Genomic DNA, 18,683 nt, shown 5'->3' with positions numbered 1-18,683 from the left:
CTGGACCCTTGTCCCTAGGGTCCTTACAAGAGTACATTGCCCACCCTGACACGCTTCCCATCTACAACCTTGTATCTGGCCAGGAAGGGATGTCTGCCTCCAGTTATTAGCATGTCCTCATCACGGTCCAGCACGCAGCGCACAGGGCGGCCCGTCCTAAGAGAAGAATCATGAAGGTCAGAAACCTATGAACCCTCAATAAACTTAAGCTCTGTGAGGCTCAGTGCTGTGAATGGCACTGGAACCTTCATGTTCCACCAGGTAGATTGATGCTGAGCTGCTTGGCTGTGCAGACACTGCGGGACAAAACAAAGAGCATCAGGCTGGCAGGGCTGTCCTTGCCCTTGGGGGTCCTCATGGACCGGTAGGGGAGTCATGATGCAGGCCCATAGGTCAGAATACGAAGGAATGCAAATAGAATACAAAAGAAGTCTTGGAACTCACTTGTATGCGGCCAAGGCGGAAACTGTGGATACCACAGTACTCCGGGTCTCCTTTCCTCCAAAGCCTCCTCCCATTCTCTTCACTCGGACTACAATCCGGTTTTCTGGAACCCCCAACATTTTTGCAACAAAGCTCTATGAGAAGAAAAAAAAAGGCATTGATGTATCTTCTGGCCTTTTCCCAGGGCTGACCCTTGCCTGCCCAGCATGCAGGAGCCTCATTACTGCTGTGAATTTTAGAATTCCTGGGGTGGAAATGTCCTCCCCTTCCAGGGCTGAGAGGTCCTGGAGTCCAGCATCTGTTCTTCACTACAGGCTGAACTCATGCTATCTAACACTAGTTTGTAACCAGAGAGGCAAGATCACCACACACTTGCAGAGCCAAGCTCAATCTGTTGGGAGGCTAGGATTGGAGGGTAGGACTGGCTGCCTCAAATCCTGGCAACCACTGTCACATAACAGGCGGTCAAGAATATTCAGGCTTGGGGCTGGGAAGGTGGCTCAGTGGTAGAGCGCTTGCCTTGCATGCATGAGGCCCTGGGTTCGATTCCTCAGTACCACATAAGCAAAAAGAAAAAGAAGCCAGAAGTGGCACTGTGGCTCAAGTGGTAGAGCGCTAGCCTTGAGCTGAAGAGCTGAGGGTCAGTGCCCAGGCCCAGAGTTCAGGCCCCACGACCGGACCAAATAAAAAAGAATATTCAGGCTATTCCTTGACCAAGGCCAATATGGCATACTATATAAGTCTATACTATCAAAACTCATTGATATAAAAGCCTTCCAGACTCCATTTAACAGGTGAGGAAACTGGGGCAGTAAAAGATTATATAACAAGTTCAATGATTTCATCTCCCTGGTGGCAGTCTGGCACCATGTCTACTATACTTAAGTGCCTTCCACGACCAGCCCAGAGTTCCATCTTCTCATTTACTTTCTGCTCTCCTGGTCTGCTAGGGGCCTTCTAGTCATAGCCCCAGTACTATGAGTTAACCCAAAGTCACCTACCTGGGTTTTCATGGTGTTCTGTGTGCTCACAAAAAGCTCCATCTCCCCTGCCTCGCCTTTTGGGACAGCGATGGTACAGTGCGTCTCCATGTAGAAGTGCTCTTGGCCACCAATGTACAGCTCTCCTGGAGAATAAATGGGAGCTCTACTGTGAGCCAGTGAGCTAGCTGCTCACAGGTGCCTCTAGGTTCCCTGACCGTGGTGCAAAAGGGCCCAAGTTAAAACTTGGAAGTCATATATCATCTCCAGTCTTTCCCTCAACAAAGACATGGCATGGGACTGAAACATCACATCCCAAGTCTTCTCACTGCAGCCAATGGAAATTATGGCTTCTTAGAATTTTAGAAAAGGAAAGGAAGAAATCAACCAATGTGATTTGACAGCTGAAAATAAGATCTTCATCCCCAACTGAAGCTCTCAGACTCAGTGGAGTTAGTTGGCTCGCTAGTGACTTTAACAATGCCAAAGAAACAGTGTCAAAAAGGAGCTAATCAGCAGCCTTGTCCTGGACTGAGAGCAGTGGACCTATTTTCTCAGTCAGTGACAGAACAGAGGGGAGCAGGGAGGACAGACAGGAAAGAAAGCCAGTAGAGGATGGTCAAGAAGCAACTTCAGCCACAGGGAGAGACAAGGAGTCTCTGTGGTTAAAGGCCTGGAAAACCCCCAATAGACCACAATTTAGCCATTTTCTTCCCTTCTTTCCCAAATCAGAAACACCACACATAATCTTTCTAGGATTGTGTAGGTACATTCAGCCCAAGGACAGAAGAGTGGAAGTTAAAGTGCCAGTGGCTCCAACCCAGCCAGCTGTCCACTGTTTGGGTACAAATGTCAGAAGATCACTCCATTGGCAAGTGTTCGGCACTTACTCCTCTGCCCCCAAAGCTCCACCGGTATCTTTTGAATGTAATTGACCAACAGGGATCACCCCCATCCCGCCCACCACGTGGCACAAGAGCTACCTGAAACAACATTATCTGCTTCCGAAAATCCTTTCTTGAGGTCTCCTTTCTCGATCTTCAGCTCAGGTTTATAAAAGGAGTTGTTCTTTATAGCATCCTGAGGATCAAAAGGAAACCAGTGATGTGGTTTTCAGAGACAGGAAGACAGTGATGGGAAAAGTGATTGGCGGTTCAGTTGCTCCCTTGCTTCTCATGACTTGAAGCAAGCTCTCTGTTATAATCCAGAAAAATCATACGTCCCATTTCTTCAACGTTGGATGAACCACTGGGAAATGCTTAGAAAAACACAACAACAAAAAAGGACCCCAGAAAGAACCAACTGAAGCCAAAATTTAGGAGGGAAAAGCTCAATTTAGCTGTTTATGAACCTAACTCACAAGGCTGGAAGAAATTCTAAAATCTACTTACAGATGCTCCTTATTTGTGCTGAGATTACATCCTGATAAATCTGTCATATGTTGCAAATACCATAAGTTAAAATGTACCCAACCTACTGAACATGACGGCTTAGCCTAATTTATTGCAAACATACACAGAACTCTTCTGTAAATCCACAGTTAGGCAAAAATCATCAAATACAAATTCTCCTTTAAAGTGTGGAATGCCTTGTGTAACTTAATGAACAACAAACTGAAAGTGAACAACAAAAACAAAATAGTTATTGGGTAGGCTTTTGCACCATTGAAAACTTGAAAAAACAATCAGTAGAATCAGAGTAAATTGGGGCCATCTGTAGTCAAATCCCACTTGCCGCTCACATCTGCTGTGGAGGATGCTAATAAACGTGCCTTCACTACTCACTCCTTTATGCCAGAGCCTGCTCCTACTTACCTCGATGGTGATAATGGCTGGCAGGTCTTCATAGGTGATTTTCACCCCTTGTGCAGCTCTCTGTGCGTGTTCTGGGGTGTCAGTGACCACAGCGCCAATGACATGTCCAACACAAGTAACCTAGGAGCAGAGACAGGCTGTTAAAGACTGCAGCAAAGCTCTTCATGAAGCAACTACTTATGGATGGTTCACAAGCGCAAAGGAAGTGCTTGCCCCTACAATCAATCAGAGCACCTATCTTTAACCTACTGACTGAGCTTATAGGGCTCTTAATAAATACTTACAAAAAGGTAGGGAGGTGGTAAGATAGCTTGTCTCAGTGATTTCATCTCAAATGATCAGGTCTGGCATTTTAATTGTGGTAGTTAAGATGAAATGTAGATGAAATGGGTTACCATAAGCAAAACAGGAGATGTGGACCAGAAAGTGTGTTTGCCAACTCTGTTCTATTCTAACACCACTTGTCTTTGTATGAAGTGCTGGAGACTGGGAAGGCAAGGCTCTAATGGCCTGATTACAGATCCTTTAGACCTTGACTCAGTTTTAGCATCTTTCTACCACACCATTCTCTTTTACGTGCTCTTTCCCAGAGTTATACCTAAAGTTCCTTTAAGGCCACAATCATGTCTCATCTCATACTTTCATTTATGGTTACCATATATATATATATATATATATATGATCACAATGATCTCTCTCTCTATATATATATATACCTATACATACATATACATGTATATGTATATACATATATAGTGATCATTATTTCTTTTCATAATTCATAGTTATAAAAAACCTAATGGATACCCTCCATTAATGATTTTAATCCTATATCCCCAACATGTAAGCAAAAATGAATCACTTTGGTACACAAGGTTTCAAATGATATCAACCAATGCTTAGTGTGTAAGTCTGATAAATACCTCTTAAGACACAAGTAAATTATTAACTTAAATTGGCTAATTCAGTATTGACTTCCTTGAGTCTAGCTGCCTCTCACTAACCAAAATGCTAGCAACACTCCTGGGGACTCTTGAAGTTCAAAAACTAGTTGATTTTTCTAGCAGATGCATTCTTTATACAGTCATTGTGTTTCTTATTTGTAGATTTCCCTCATCTTTACAATGATAAGATGCACTTACCCCATAGCAGCACCCACTCACATCTAATTTGCAACTATTGATCTATATAAGAATTGTACAATTCCCTTTGGGAACTATCTTACCAGCAAAATATAAGGATTTTATTAGCAACTGTCTTAAAGGCTGGAAGCAGGAGAATTTCATGTAATTGAAATCAATAGATGGACTTTCATACAAGTAGGTTATGGGTACACATTCATAGCAGTATTTGATCTCTTTTCTAGTTTGTTTAATACATTCTTATTTTCTTTCAATAAAGGAGCTTAATGTTATACTCTGGATATTCAATTGTTAACTCAAATACAATCACTAGCCTTGTTTTCCTGTCATTTTTGCATTGAATTGTCCTACTTTACACTAACAGCAACTGTCAAATAAACAAGTAACATTTTGTCCCTTTATGGATCATCCTGAATATTGGCCAATTGGATGAAGTCCACAGCATTTGCAAATGTATAATCTTTCAAGATTAGGGATTTGGAACAACGAGCACTAATTAAGAACTTCAGTATTTATTCCATTTACTTTGTATAACAAATCCATTTACCTTATCTTCTGCAAAGATAGTCTCATCATTACAAATCCCAGTTACATTGCTTCCAGGAATATCAGCAGCTGAGAGGAAGCACACAAACCCAGGCACCTTCTTAGCTTCTGAGGTGTCTATGGACCTGCAAGAATGAGCCTTGTGAGAGGCCAGGTAGGCAAATCTGAAGCAGAAGATCCAGATGGATCAGGTGGACCTGATGTTCTGGATGAGCTGTTCTTTTTAAACTGAGCTTTCCTCCACCCTTACCTTCTCTATCTTCTTTTCCTATTAGGTCTTAATTCAATTCTGTTCTATTCTGCCTATGTTGACTAAATGCCTACCAGGTATCTTTTTTAAACTGAGCTTTTTTTGTAGTTTTAGTTGTTTTTTTATTGTGAAAATACTGTACAGAGGGGTTATACAGGTGGACCCATTGCTTGGTGGGGGGAGGATGGGATGGGAAGGGGAAACAAAGGAAGAGGCTACAATGCTTGATAAGAAATGTACTCATTAAACTGAGCTTTTAAAACTGAGCTTTCCTCCACCCTTATCCTTTTCTATCTTCTTTTCCTATTAAGTCTTAATTCAATTCTGTTCTGTTCTGCCTATGTTGACTAAATGCCTACCAGGTATCAGCCATTGCATCACATTATAGGGCTATGAAAATGAATAAACTAGCACAGCCTCCACAGACTTTATGCAATATGCTATCTGGTCTACACATACAAAGAAGCCTCATCCTAGTGAGTACCATTTTCTTTGGAGAGCTCTGGCTAAGCTCCACCTCACAGGTGATTTCTCATGCAGAATCAGCACATTAGGCCTTTGCTATGTTGCTGATCCAATGACACTGAACATTGGCACACAGCTGGCTTTCTTTCCCTACATTAACAGTGTTATCCCAGTGTGGCTGGGCATCCTACACAAAATTGGGCAATACAGGCTTCAAAAGGTGAGTGCTTGGAGAGGTTATCAATCATAACAGCCTAAATTGTGAACTGAGTCCCTATGGGGGGCCCAGAACTCAGGGAAAGATCCAGAAATTGTCCCCCAAGAAACCATCGTTTATTTAATCCTCACAAGAAATCCTGAAAGTAACTCCAATTGTCTCCATTTTACATGTGGGGAACTCTAGCTCAAAGGAAGGAAGCTTGTCCAAAGACACTCAGCCAGAAAGCAACACAGCTGGAATTAGAGCTAAGGTTAAGTTGTGAAGATGCCAGAAACAGATCAGCTTCTGCCCAACCACACACCCTTACATGTTTGAGCATGTAAGTGGAAATCACAAGTGTCCACCATACCCTTCTACACCCACCCACATGTGGCTTGAGTAGAGGTCACTGGTGTGTAGCTATAGTACTGTCAACATGGACTCAAAGCAAGGACAAAGGAAGAGGCTATGCCTTACAGCTGGCAAACAATTCAACAGAACACCTTTTCAACAGTAACACCTTTTTTCACGATCCTGGAAAAATGTTAAATAGCTGATTGATTTTATCTATGTCTTTCTTGCCATTCCCAGAGTCTGAAGTCAGACCTTAAGTGTAAGTGAAGACAGAAAAATCAGTAAGAAGTATCGGGGCCAAAGGGAGGGTTTTTCCTGATCACTCCACTGCACTGCGGCTCTGTGTCTAATGCCCACCAGCTTTGAGGCTCACAGTGTCTAGCTTGAACATCCAGAAGCCAGTGTGACTTGGCTTCAAACTTGGACTCCACCACTTCTCAGCCTGGGGCAAGTGACAGAGACATAATAATAGGAGCTGCCTCTAGGGTTGCTGTAAGGAATAAATGAGCTACTGAAAGAGGGCCCTGGACACTGGCCTAGAACTCCATGTTGTCCCTCTCTGCCTCTTTAACCTTTATATTTCCCTAAGTCTCTCCATTACCATAGTCACTTTGGGACTCCAGGAAGAACCTGATTCACAGATAAGCATCTTGTGGCAAAAGGTGAAACTGCCCCTCTGACAGACAATGCCTTCTTTTTCCTGTGACCAGATGCCACCTGCTACCAGACATTCCAGTCTGATGACATCTAAGCACCCTGGGATCTTTGACCAGAACTTCCTAATGTAACAACAGTCACTTTGCAGCCATCTTGGAATCCAAGAAGCTGACCACTATCTGTCAATAACCTCACCTGGCCCATCCTCAGACAATGAGCTGCCTGACCACCCCCAGTGCAGTCTGCCACCTATGACCACATGACTTCTGTGACTGGAGCTGTTTAACTCTGTGTGGCTCTCCTTCCCTTCCCATACTTCAGCCTAAAATTTATGTCAGTAACCCAAAGGCCATCTCGGGATCGCCAAACCCTTTTGTTTTACTGATGTGGCTATGTTCAATTTAATCTCCTCCCTTTGCTGTTAACCAGTGCTTTATCTCTTTCATTGGTATGTAGGGACAGGTGGCTGAGCCTAGTCCTAAGTTTCTGATTGAGATTTAGACCAGCTGAAACTTTCTGCCCCAAACCTGAATTCGATACTATGTGTAAAATACTTGAAACTAGGTCGTGAGAAATACTAAACGCCACACCTCCCTGGGCACTGGGGCAGACCAGCTGAGGGTGCCATGGAGTCTTAACTTCCTGCTTCTCTCCCATGGTGGCTTGGGATGGTTTCCTGTCTTGCTCTCTAGGCTGGTAGGAAGTCCTGGAGGAGCCTGGTTACCCTTGTATCTCTAGCACCTGGCAGGGTGTGAGATCCTGCCGGACCACCATCGGTCCCCGCATGGGCGGCACTCACGTAATCTTAGCATGGGCCCGGGTGCTGGTGACCAGCCGGACAAACAGCTCATTGCCATAGCGAGGAATGTCATCACAGTATATGGCCTCCCCAGTGGCCTGCATGTTGGCAGCCAGGTGGGGCAGGGGCCGGCCCACCATGTCCTCCACGGGCTGGTCCTTGGGCACCTCCTGAAACAACACGGTACCTTACCAGTTAGGCTACAACCGTTAAGGCAGACGTTTGAAGAATTTTAATAAAAAGGCAAGAATGTTCATACGCGACCTTTTAAAAAATGAGCATATAAAACATTCTGCCTTTGTGTGTTTAATGATTCTACTTCTGCATAAAAAGTATGCCCTAAGTATCCAATAGACAATCTACCCATAGGAAAAGTGGAAGTAAACAAAAACAGAATGATTTTCACGTAGATCTGAGATTTGAACTGATTTTAATTTTATTCTTTAAGCTTTTCTGTGGTTTCCAAAGTGTTTTACGATATATTAATTTTATAATGAAGTTACTTTTCATTTGTTTTTCAAAGTAGTAGGATGTCTAGTATTTTTAAATACATTTTATTGTAAAAATACTGTACAGAGGGGTTACAGTTACATGAGTAAGGTAATGAGTACATTTCCTATCAAGCATTGTTACCTCCTCCTTTGTTTTTCCCCTACCCCCCCTTTCCCTCCCACCTTCACAACTACATGCCCCTTCTCCCTCCCTATTGAGCATTTACTATGTTCTAGGAACTATAGAACCACTTTATTTCTGCCTGTGGGTGGTAGTAGAGATTGCACTCAGAGCTTCAGACAAGACCCAACCACTTAAGCCCCATCCTCAGGTATGAAATTTGTCCAAGGTCACACTGCTACAAAAATGGCCAGATTTGGATTCAAATTCAGGATGTCATGTCCCAGAGTTCATGCCATTACATTCCAACACAGAGCCAACCAACTGTAGCTTTTGGGCTAAATCTGGACTATTGCTTGTTTTTTGTTTATTATTTTTGTTGTTTGGGTGCTGGTCCTGGGGCTTGAACTCAGGGCCTGAGCACTGTCTCTGAGCTTTTTGTTGAAGGCTAGTGCTCTTCCACTTGAGTCACAGATCCACTTTTGGGGACCTAGGGGGGGATACTTAATTGGAGATAAGCATCTCATGAAGTTTCCTATCCAGGCTGGCTTCAACCCTCAATTCTCAGATCTCACTCTCCTGAGTAGTAGGATTATAGGTATAAGCCATTGGCACTGACCACTGTTTGGCCACTCCATTCATATATTCATATATTGCCTTCACTTCTTTTTAGCTACAATGACAGAATTGAAGGGTTGTAATGGAGACTGGCACACAAAACCTAGAATGATGACAGAAAAAAGTTGCTAAGGATGAGAAGGATGTGTGTGTGCACACATGTGTGCATATGTGCATGTGTTTGTGTGTCTGTGCATTTGTACATTAGTCCTACAGAGGGACAAGGAAAGATTAAATGGAAATAATTTTTCTTTCATTTTTTTCTTTATACAGATAAGAATATAATTCTAACAGATATTTAGGCTAAGATATTAGATATTTAGGAGAAACAGCTGCACTGACATCAACACAATCCTCGTATCCATCACTAGATATTTATGCACAGAATAAGGAGCTTCATGCATCAATATACAAGTTAGTTACCCCCCAGCAATCAGCCACTAATGATCTGTTGTATCTATAAAGGCTTGAATTGAGTAGCAGCCCACGCTGTGTGTACTCACTTGGAAGAGCTGGGTGTTGGCTGGAGGGTCTTTCTGAAAGAGCAGCGTGGCACTGGCGAAGGTGGGGTCCAGTGTGCCACACTTCTGTGGAAGGGAGACAACAGAGACAGTCATGAGCATTCTGCACCATGGGCCTCTCCTGTGGAATTCCCAAATAAGAAAAGTGACAAGTTACGTGTTCCCTTTGTCCCCTCACTTTATTGCCTTTCGAACATTGGCTGAATCTCTCAATATCTCAACATGGGCTCTGAGAACTTTGTATGTAATCATTGCATATCTCATCTCCATCTCCAGATCCTGAATGATTTGCACTTTCTCCCCCAGCTGAAATGCCCCCTCTTCTCTGCATGTATACACGCTGCTCGCTCTCTTTCCCTCTCCCCTACTCCCCCCCCCCACCATGGACATTTCCTTCTACTAGCCTTCCTGAAAAAGTTCTTCTTGCCCTTCTCAGTTCTCTAAGAAGTATTATTTGACATGAAAGATGTCCGCAAGAAAAATATCAGCCAAAGTAAGAGGAACATAAATTTCTAGGTAGCACCATCCCAAATCTGTTTAGGAAAATGACAGATCCAGACCAAAAGCTAGAAAAATGACAGACATATTGATCAATGGATGGAAGGACAGAGAGACAGGGCAGACAATCCCCCTGAGGGAACGCTGGACAGAAGAATGTAGGGGAAAAGCAGAGGGATAAACAGAAACATTAGCAGTGGGATCTAAGAGTAGGGATAACTTCAGACTTTTTTCTTTGGGGATACAGTTCTGCATCTTGTACATTTTCCACAATGCGAGTGCACCTCACCCACCCGCACTCACATGTGCGGGATGCCCCTTGCCCAGCTTCTGAAGCACTGTCAGGTAGAACTTGAAGAAGAAGCTGAGGGTCAGGGTGCGCCGGAACTCCACCATGCCACCAGGTGCGTCGGGAGCCAAGTGCAGCTCCTCCGCCAGGCCTGCGCACACATCCTGCAACAGCTCCTCATTCCAGAACCTGCCAGACGAGGGAGAGCCAGCTGTGCGCACGCTGGCTCCCAGCCAGCCAGCACGTGCACCGCAAAGCCTCAAGGCCTCTGGCTCAAGCAAACATCCTTTCCAAAATGGCATCTCAAAGCCACATTACTTCATGCAAGTTGCTTAACTTCCTTGAGCCTCAGTTTCCTTATCTTTACAAGCACAAGCAATTTTTTTTTAATCACAAAAATAGTCACAGTTAAACCCATGGAGTCCTTATCACGTGTGAGGCAACGTCCTAAGGGCTCTATGTGACTCGTGACTTCTCAATAATTGAAAACATACCCATTCTGTCACTGAGAAAACTGAGGCACTGGGAGATTAAGTACCTCGTAGTACTAAAGCCAGGGAGCCAAATTTCAAGTAAGCTTTATCCATCTTATGTGGGTTTTGTAGGGTTTCACAGAATAATGCCTGTGACACACTTGGCACAACCACCATCATATGATCACTATGGTAATAGTAGTAGCAAGTAGTAATAATAGTGCCAGTATAATACTGGTAGTAGGAGTAGGAGTAGCCATGGTACTAGCCAATACTACTATTAAGAGTAGGGGTAGCAATAGGCCTGATGGCAGAAGAAGCAGAAATGATAGTAATAACAAAAGAAGCAATAGTATTAGTGGAACCAAGGGTAGTAACACTAATAATAATAGTGGAATCAGTAGAACTGCAAAAATATTAGAAGTTGTATTAGTAGCAGCAAAAGTGGCTACAGAATAGTAGCAGTAACCACAGTAATGCCAGAAAGTAGTGACAGTAATAACATGGGATAATACTACCAGTAGTCATAGCAACTGCTACCAGTGGTCATAGCAACAGCTGCATTCATAGCAATGCATATGGTGGTAGCAACAATAATGCTATTAATATAAACCTAGAAGAAGTAATAGAAGCATCAACAATAGTAGTAGTTATCATAGATGAGAGAGAAGGAGCCATAGTAATAGCAGTAATATGATATCAAACTGCAATAATAGCAGTCATGCTAGTGTGTTAGGAGGAATAACAGCAGTGATAGTAATAACACAAGTAATAATAGTGGAAGAAGAATAGTGCTAGTAGCATGGATATCAGAAGGAGGTTACTAACTCTAGAATCAATAATAGTAATGGCTGTGGCAGAAGGTTGTTGGGGTAGTAGAAACAGCATGGTCACTATAGTCGTAATGGTAGCAATACTAGAAGTACACCAGTAGTAAGCAGGATAGCATGGAAGTAATAGTAGCAAAAGAACAAATACCAGAAGCAGCAGCAGGAGAAAAGCAACAGTGGTTGTAGGTACAATGGCAGAGCATTGAACCAGCAGCAGCATTAGCAGTGATGACACTTGCACTGTAGCAGCAACATCACGGCATGTGACACTTGACAACAGAGACTCACTCTGCGAGGCGTGTCATTGGATGACCTAGCCAGATGCCACAGCTACTCCCTGCGTCATGTGGTGTGTGGTGTATGTGGCTTACTGCTCGTAGGCTACAAACCTGGGCAGCAGGTCACTGGATTGAATACCAGTGATAAATAGCTGTGCGTCTAGACATGTGTAAGTTAGAAAGGACACAACAGAAACACCAGGAGGGTGTGGGACGCCATCGCCTTCCATGAGGTCATCTGGCTGTGGTCACTGCACCAGCAGCAACGGCCTCACCTCACGTCCCTCCCCTCCTACTAACACCTTTCACAACAGTGAAGCAGCAGTGGGCAGGCTCAGCGCAGCAGCAGCAGCAGTACTAACAGCACAGTAATATTCTAGTCACATTCGAGTAGCCACTCTGGTGGTGATCATGGCGGTTTCATTTGGTGTCATCTCTTACTTGGACACCTGCTTTGGCGTGGTCTTGAGGGCTGAGATGGTTCTGTTGGACATTCCGCCATAGCAGAGGGACAGCTCCTGCACCTCTGTGGTCCCTGGCTTGAGCAGGACTCTCATGCCGCTGGTCACCTTGGCAATGTCATCTTCCCTCCGGGAGGCCTGCTTGAAGGCGGAGAAAAACTCACCCTGAAAAAGAACAGGGAGATGCTGCTCCTCACCTTGTCTCGCAAGTGCTGGCAATGGTCAGCCTGAAATAGCGGGACTGTGAGGGGAGAGGGGAGGGGAGGAGAAGGGAAAGGAAAGAGATGGAAAGGTAAAGTGAGGTGAGTAACAGTGAAGATGAGGTGAAGGAATATAAGGAGGACAGTGGAGGAGAGGCGAGAGAAGGGGAAGAAATTGGAAGGAAGGGGAGAGGAGGGAAGGAAGAGAAGGAAGCAAGTTGAAGTGAGATGAGCGAAAATGAAGATGAGATTGGGTAAAGAGATATAAGGAGGGGAAGAGAGAGGAGGGAAGAGGAAGGGAAGGAAGATAGGGGCGGAAAGGTAGAGTGAGATGAGCTGAAGTGAAGATGGAATACAGTGAAGGAATATGAGAAGGGGGGAGGTAAGGGGAAGGGAGGAATGGAGATGGAGGAGAGGAAAAGCCAGCAGGGATTGGAGGGGAAAGGAGATGAGGAAAGGAAAGAGGAGGAGAGGAAGGTGATACAAACATAGTGATCAGCTAGGTGCTGGTTTGGAATCGATGACAAGACATAACTGATTACACATTTGCGAAGTCCCAGGTTGCATCATTAGAAGGGAAAGGGTTAGGATTTCGTTCCTGGGGAAGCAGAATGGGGGACAACTGGTCCCCACAGATCAGGCAGCTGGAATAAGGAAGGATACCCCCAGGAAGACTCCCACAGACCTTCCCTGGCCCCCAGTATCAGAGCCAGCTCAGCCTTTCCAGTGCTCACTGGAAACTCACTTGGCCGGGTGGCCTGTCTAGCAGTGACAGAGAGATGGTACACACCATGAAGCCTCCTCCATTGAGCCTCCCCAGGGGGCCTGAACTTTCCTTCCCCCTAGACTTGTGGTGACTTTGAGAAATCCTGCCTCCTGAGCATCAGTCCCACTGTGAGATCACTGTGGCTGTGCTTGCACTTTGGGTCTGTGCTTCTTCTGGGCCTGGCCTGAGCCTGAGTCTCTGGGGAGAGGACAGCAGGAGTCACATGCTAAGGTCAACCACTGACTGGCCCTTCTATGTCAAGTTGTTCCTGAGTTTTGTACTCACCCTCGTCCTGGACATTGTGATTATTACCACAGTCTCTCGCTCTGACACAGAGAGACATGGAGTCCCCTCCTGCTGGCTAAGGTAGTTAAGAAACCTGGTGATATCATAGCTCTGGGACACTGAACTTGAATTTGGCTCTTTCCTAGGACCAAACCATTCATCATGACATTTTCACTGGTGTTATCCGGGTGATAACATCCTTTCTTGAGAAAGCTTTGTAATTTGGGGTTCTCAAATCTCATTTCTTTTATGACATTATGACTTTGTTCATGTCCGTCCCTGGAAAAATTAAAACTGAGTGTACTAAACTTGTTTCCTCCCACCTTTCCCTATTTGTAATTTTAAAAAATCAGTGATCTGTGAAATTCAAAACCCTGGGAATCACTGCTTAAAACAATCTGCAAAGTTAAGTCCCAAAACCATTAAGACGCCACCTCAGGGACTTAATTGCTGTGATTGAATTAACATCCCATGGAGGAAGGTCAGAATCACCAAGGGCATATGCACCTCACGCTCACAAAAGCAAAGCGTGAGTGGAGTCAGCCCGTCACCTTCTCGGAGGAAGCAGCTTGTTGCCAGCCCTCCCACAGCACTTTTCTAAAAGGCTCATTGTGGACTTGTCCCGAGTTGGTGGCTGCTGAGGACCCAGAAAACCACATCAGGTTAAGCTAGTCCAGGCCCTGAGGAATAAACGCAAGATGGCCAGAGGTGCCCAGATTTCCCCAAACAGACCAGACCAGCTGCTCATGAAGCAGCAATCTCACAGTGCCAGCCCAGAGCAAGGTGAGTGAACCAACGTCCCGGCAGAGTCAGAGCCAGCATATGAGTCAACTCAAAGGCAGTGAAGCAGGGCCTACACTCTTCAACGAGGAGATAACAGTATTCTTGACCCTAAACCAGCTGGATGTGTTCTTGGGAATGTGCCCTATTACCTAGTGGCAGGTGTTCTCCCTGGCTTCCAGACATGTGCCAGTAACCTGGTGAAGCTCCAGACCTCCAGTTCTGAGAATAATCTTTTCAGAGGGCATAAGGTACCCATTTTGCAGAGGAGTACACTGGGGCTCAAAGTGCTAAGTAATTCTCCGAGGCATCTATGTCTGGCTGACTGGCTAGATAAAGTTAGTTCATCCAAGTCCAGAGAGAAAGAACCAGCGTTAAAGTTGGGAGTTGCACAAGTTGGGCCTAAGATAGACTCTTAGCTCTTGGTCTGGAGCCCAGCCATGGGAAAAGAATTCAGGCAAAGCCTGGACCAGCTTCTGCTGCCTCACCTCCCTGCTGGAGGGGATCTCTATGGACAGCAGTATCTCTTCTGGACTGAGCAGGGTCCTTCTGTAGCCGGGGAAGAAAGTGTGGTCCATTCGAACAGTTCTCTTTGTGCCTGTAGGTAGACAGGATAAAGAAGGCTACATGAGGGAGGGGCCACGTCAGAAGGAGAAACTAAGACCCTACTAATAAAACAACAAGTGCAAATGATTGGGGGTATGGCTTAAGTGGTAGCGCACTAGCTTGTCATGAGTTTGAACCCTGATACCACTAAGGAGAAGAGAGGGGAGGGGGAGGGGAGAGGAAAGGAGGAGGAGGGATGGTGATTAAAAGAAACAGTAAATCAGCTGGGTGCTGGTTTGGAATCAAAGACAAGACATTACAGACTAATGCACTTGGGAAATAATTGAGGGGAGGGGAGAAGGGAGAGGGGACAGGGGACATGGGAGAGGGGGGAGGGGAGGGGAGCTCAACTATCCCACACCTCCAACCAAGCAGCTTCCATTAATCCAAGCCTTGGGACATCTGAGTCACTGAATTCGCCACTCTTTCTCTGGAAAAATGACCTGTGAGACTTTTCTCCCCCAACCCATCTTTCCAGTCATCTTTCCCATCTTCTTCAGGCAGCTCACCTCTGGACATAAGGGTCAGCTTGGCTCCACTAGCCATGAACACAGGGTTGAGATCAGAGATGGGGCTGGCGGTAATGATATTCCCTCCAATGGACTAGAACAAGCAGAGGGAGTTAGAGCCTTGCCCAGGACTCAGGCAGCTGCTCCTGCACACAGGCAGGGGGCACCCGCTGCTACAGGGGGTGCCTGAGGACCTGCATCCACTGCCAGAGAGCCACAAGAGCAACACGGTGAGCATGTGGGCCTCTGGGGAAATGTGCAAAGTTGAAATCAGGACCCTCAGGCTGGAGTCCCAGCTCTGAAATGTACAAGCCAGTACATTTACTGAAATGTACAGGTCAGTAAACTGAGACAGTCTCTTTCTGTGGTTTTTTTTTTTTTGGGTCCAGTCGTGGGGCCTGAACTCTGGGCCTGGGCGCTGTCCCTCAGCTCTTCAGCTCAAGGCTAGCGCTCTACCACTTGAGCCACAGCGCCACTTCCGGCTTTTTTCTTTTTTTTTATGTGGTGCTGAGGAATCGAACCCAGGGCCTCATGCATGCAAGGCAAGCACTCTACCACTGAGCCACCTTCCCAGCCCGACAGTCTCTTTCAAAGTGACCTCACCTAACCTTTTCTGAAAGGACTGAGGTGATTTATCACATTTTTTACTGTGTGCAGTAAAATGAAGTGGAAGATAACGATCAAGGAAAAAGAGCAGGAAGACTGAAGGATGAATCATTTGTTCAGTTTGGATCTGAACTTCCTGGCAACTTGGAAAAAAAACATGAAAACTAGAAGAAGAATCAGATAGAGAGTTCTCTTTACCAGAAATGAGGAAGAAAAGTGATGTGTAAAGCCAACACAGTCCTTCGTGGAAGTGGATTGAGCAGAACTGGGCGAAGGAGTCAAGAGTACTTAGCTTGTGTTTCCTTGTCTATAACCAGGCACAGCAGGCAAGTGGGAGCGGGAGGAGAGCAAGGGCAGCCGCTTGGTTTTACCCTGCTCTGTTTCAATCTTTGAAACAGTTTAAAAAATAGAACAGAAGGGGTAGTTCACCTCCCCAAATCATAAATGTTGTGGACCCCGAATGGACTAGTGTATGTGAACTCAATTATTTGCAAACTAGGAATTTCTGCGCTACTCGAAGGCCCAAGGAACAGCTGACAGGTGAAACTCCTCCCTCCTCTCCAGGGTAGGGGGTGGGGAGACTCTGCTCCTGGGTTCCTCACCCCCATGCCACCCGGCAAAGTCTGAAAGGATCCTGCCCAATTCAGTTGTGAATTCTCTATGATGCAGTTCTCATTTACCTGCTGATGGCCTCAGTCAAAGGTAGACTGTGCTTCTTAGGGTGTCCTGTAGACCACCACCACACACACTTCATCAGAAGTGCCCAAACTTTCTTCTTCTTAAAAACTTGATCTCTGGGGTATACCACTCCAGAACCTACCAAGTCAGAATCTCTGTGCATGGGGCTCAGGCGCTGCATTTTAACAAGCACCTCGGAAAAGTCTAAGCACTAAAATGTGGGGCCTACTGGACAAAAGCAAGTGGGAGCCTCTAGCTCAAAGCCCCTGCCCGCTCAAGGAAAGCCCATGCCTGGCCTGCGGGCCTCGCCTGCCGCTGACCAGGAACTCACCGCCACGGACTTGACCTGCTTGCCAGCAAACCAGCGCAGCTGCTCCAGGACTCCTCTGAACACCTCAGTTTTATAGACCGGAAGCTGAGCAACTACATCAACCAGGACCTTTTCCATAGAGCTCAGAGAGCAAGCGGCTCCAAAGGTAATACCTGGAAACACATTCGTGGAGTAATAGCCACCCCTCATCCCCAGCCCCTGTGAGACCCGAGCAAGGCCGGGCTGTATTACAGCCTTACAGGAAATTAGGATCCAAACTAATGCCCCCTAGTTGATAAACAAGGCCTGAAGCCTCCATCTCTGGACTCTAGAATCAACATGTGAGCCTTTAAACTAGTGATTCTCCACTCAGAAGTCTGGATCTCTGGTGGCAAAGTCTTCACATTTGTTAAAAAATAAAAAACACCCAAGCACGCTACACACCCATCTCCCTGCACCTCTCAGCTCAGCCCCAGCGAGCAATTCTAATACATTGTCAAGCAGGAGAACAACTATTGAGTACAGCCTTTCGCCTGCTAGCACCCAACCATGCCAGCCTAATAGAGGGAAGATAATGCGGACCATCCTTACTTGGCTCCCCTTCTCCCCATGTCAGGCTGGTTCTAGGGGAAGTAGGAGGCAGCCAGAGCCATAGACAAAGCTACCTGGCACTCCTACACACACACACACACACACACACACACAGGGACCTGGCCCAGCATCATGGCCCACTGTGGCCTCAGTAGAACCCCTTACCCTCTGGGCCATGCTCCACTGAATTCAGCTCAGGGATCCAGGCTGGGCAGACAATCAGAGGAAACAGTGCATTCTTAAACTTCATCTCAATGCCTTAGAGAAACGAGAAGCCTGGAGTTATAGATCTGAGTGTTCCCCACAATTCATGCAGGATCCGTGACATCCTCACAATCACAGGCAGGCCTTACCGATCTCTGTGTTCCCCACCACCAGTTTGGCATCAGGATGCTGAGCTTTGAGGTCCAGCAGCTCTTGCAGGGTTGAAGCTTGGATCCAGGTGACACGCTCCCCCTCAAAACGCAGCTGCTTCCGAGGAGTGTCTTTTAGCCTCTGGGAAGCATAGTTTACTTATGGCACCGTCTCCTTCTTGCTACCACCATTAATTCCCTTGAGGTCTGCAATGGGCTAGGCGCCTCTACTGACTCATTGAATACTGAGTCAGAAGGAAGATCCTTACACACTGGAGCAGAGTGAGGACTACATGTACTAAGGAATTCAGTTGAGTACCTCATCCCACTTAGTCTTGAGAATGCCTTAGGGGAGGAGGCATTCAGAGCCTCAATTTTACAGGTGAAAAAGCAACTTGAAGATGAAGGAGATTATGGAAACCGCTGAAGGTCATGCACCTTGAGAAGACCCAAACTGACCTGGCTGAAAGCCCAGATTCCTTGCAGGGCCCTTTAGGGGCTACACTGGACAGGTGTGGGAAGGGCCAGCGGTCTAGGGGATAAGTACAATGGCAAAGGAGAGCTGACTCTGGTGTACCTGAGGGGATACTGGCTGGAGAAAGAAATCCCTCAAATGAAACTAATAGTGTTTTCAAGGTTTTCCCATCCAGAGAAAGATTTGCTTGGGGCCAGCTGCAATCTGTTCTCTCTGGCCTATTGAACATCTAAGGCAATCTTCATGGGTCTACATCCTTATGAAATGTGCAGCTGACAAACTCTGGGAGTGGCT

General features: G+C 45.9%; 1 protein-coding gene across 1 annotated transcript in view; it reads right to left on the bottom strand.

Moving 5' to 3' along the window:
• Xdh (xanthine dehydrogenase) overlaps positions 1 to 18,683 on the bottom strand; it is a 54,881-nt gene that overhangs the window by 17,528 nt on the left and 18,670 nt on the right. Inside the window, exons 9-23 of the mRNA XM_013013800.1 lie at positions 17,915 to 18,056; positions 17,727 to 17,819; positions 16,992 to 17,143; positions 15,377 to 15,470; positions 14,750 to 14,859; positions 12,211 to 12,395; positions 10,203 to 10,377; positions 9,384 to 9,467; positions 7,651 to 7,820; positions 4,928 to 5,051; positions 3,239 to 3,358; positions 2,408 to 2,504; positions 1,446 to 1,570; positions 445 to 578; positions 69 to 156 (exon numbers count right to left, since the gene is read on the bottom strand). Coding sequence (XP_012869254.1) covers positions 69 to 156; positions 445 to 578; positions 1,446 to 1,570; positions 2,408 to 2,504; positions 3,239 to 3,358; positions 4,928 to 5,051; positions 7,651 to 7,820; positions 9,384 to 9,467; positions 10,203 to 10,377; positions 12,211 to 12,395; positions 14,750 to 14,859; positions 15,377 to 15,470; positions 16,992 to 17,143; positions 17,727 to 17,819; positions 17,915 to 18,056 — 1,893 coding nt within the window. The remainder of the gene's footprint in view (positions 1 to 68; positions 157 to 444; positions 579 to 1,445; positions 1,571 to 2,407; positions 2,505 to 3,238; positions 3,359 to 4,927; positions 5,052 to 7,650; positions 7,821 to 9,383; positions 9,468 to 10,202; positions 10,378 to 12,210; positions 12,396 to 14,749; positions 14,860 to 15,376; positions 15,471 to 16,991; positions 17,144 to 17,726; positions 17,820 to 17,914; positions 18,057 to 18,683) is intronic.

Source organism: Dipodomys ordii, unplaced genomic scaffold (genome assembly GCF_000151885.1).
Source record: "Dipodomys ordii isolate 6190 unplaced genomic scaffold, Dord_2.0 Scaffold20, whole genome shotgun sequence".
In the NCBI taxonomy this organism is placed as follows: Eukaryota; Metazoa; Chordata; class Mammalia; order Rodentia; family Heteromyidae; genus Dipodomys; species Dipodomys ordii.
The sequence above is the reverse complement of the archived record's forward strand: the minus strand, read 5'-3'. Positions and strand labels throughout refer to the sequence as shown.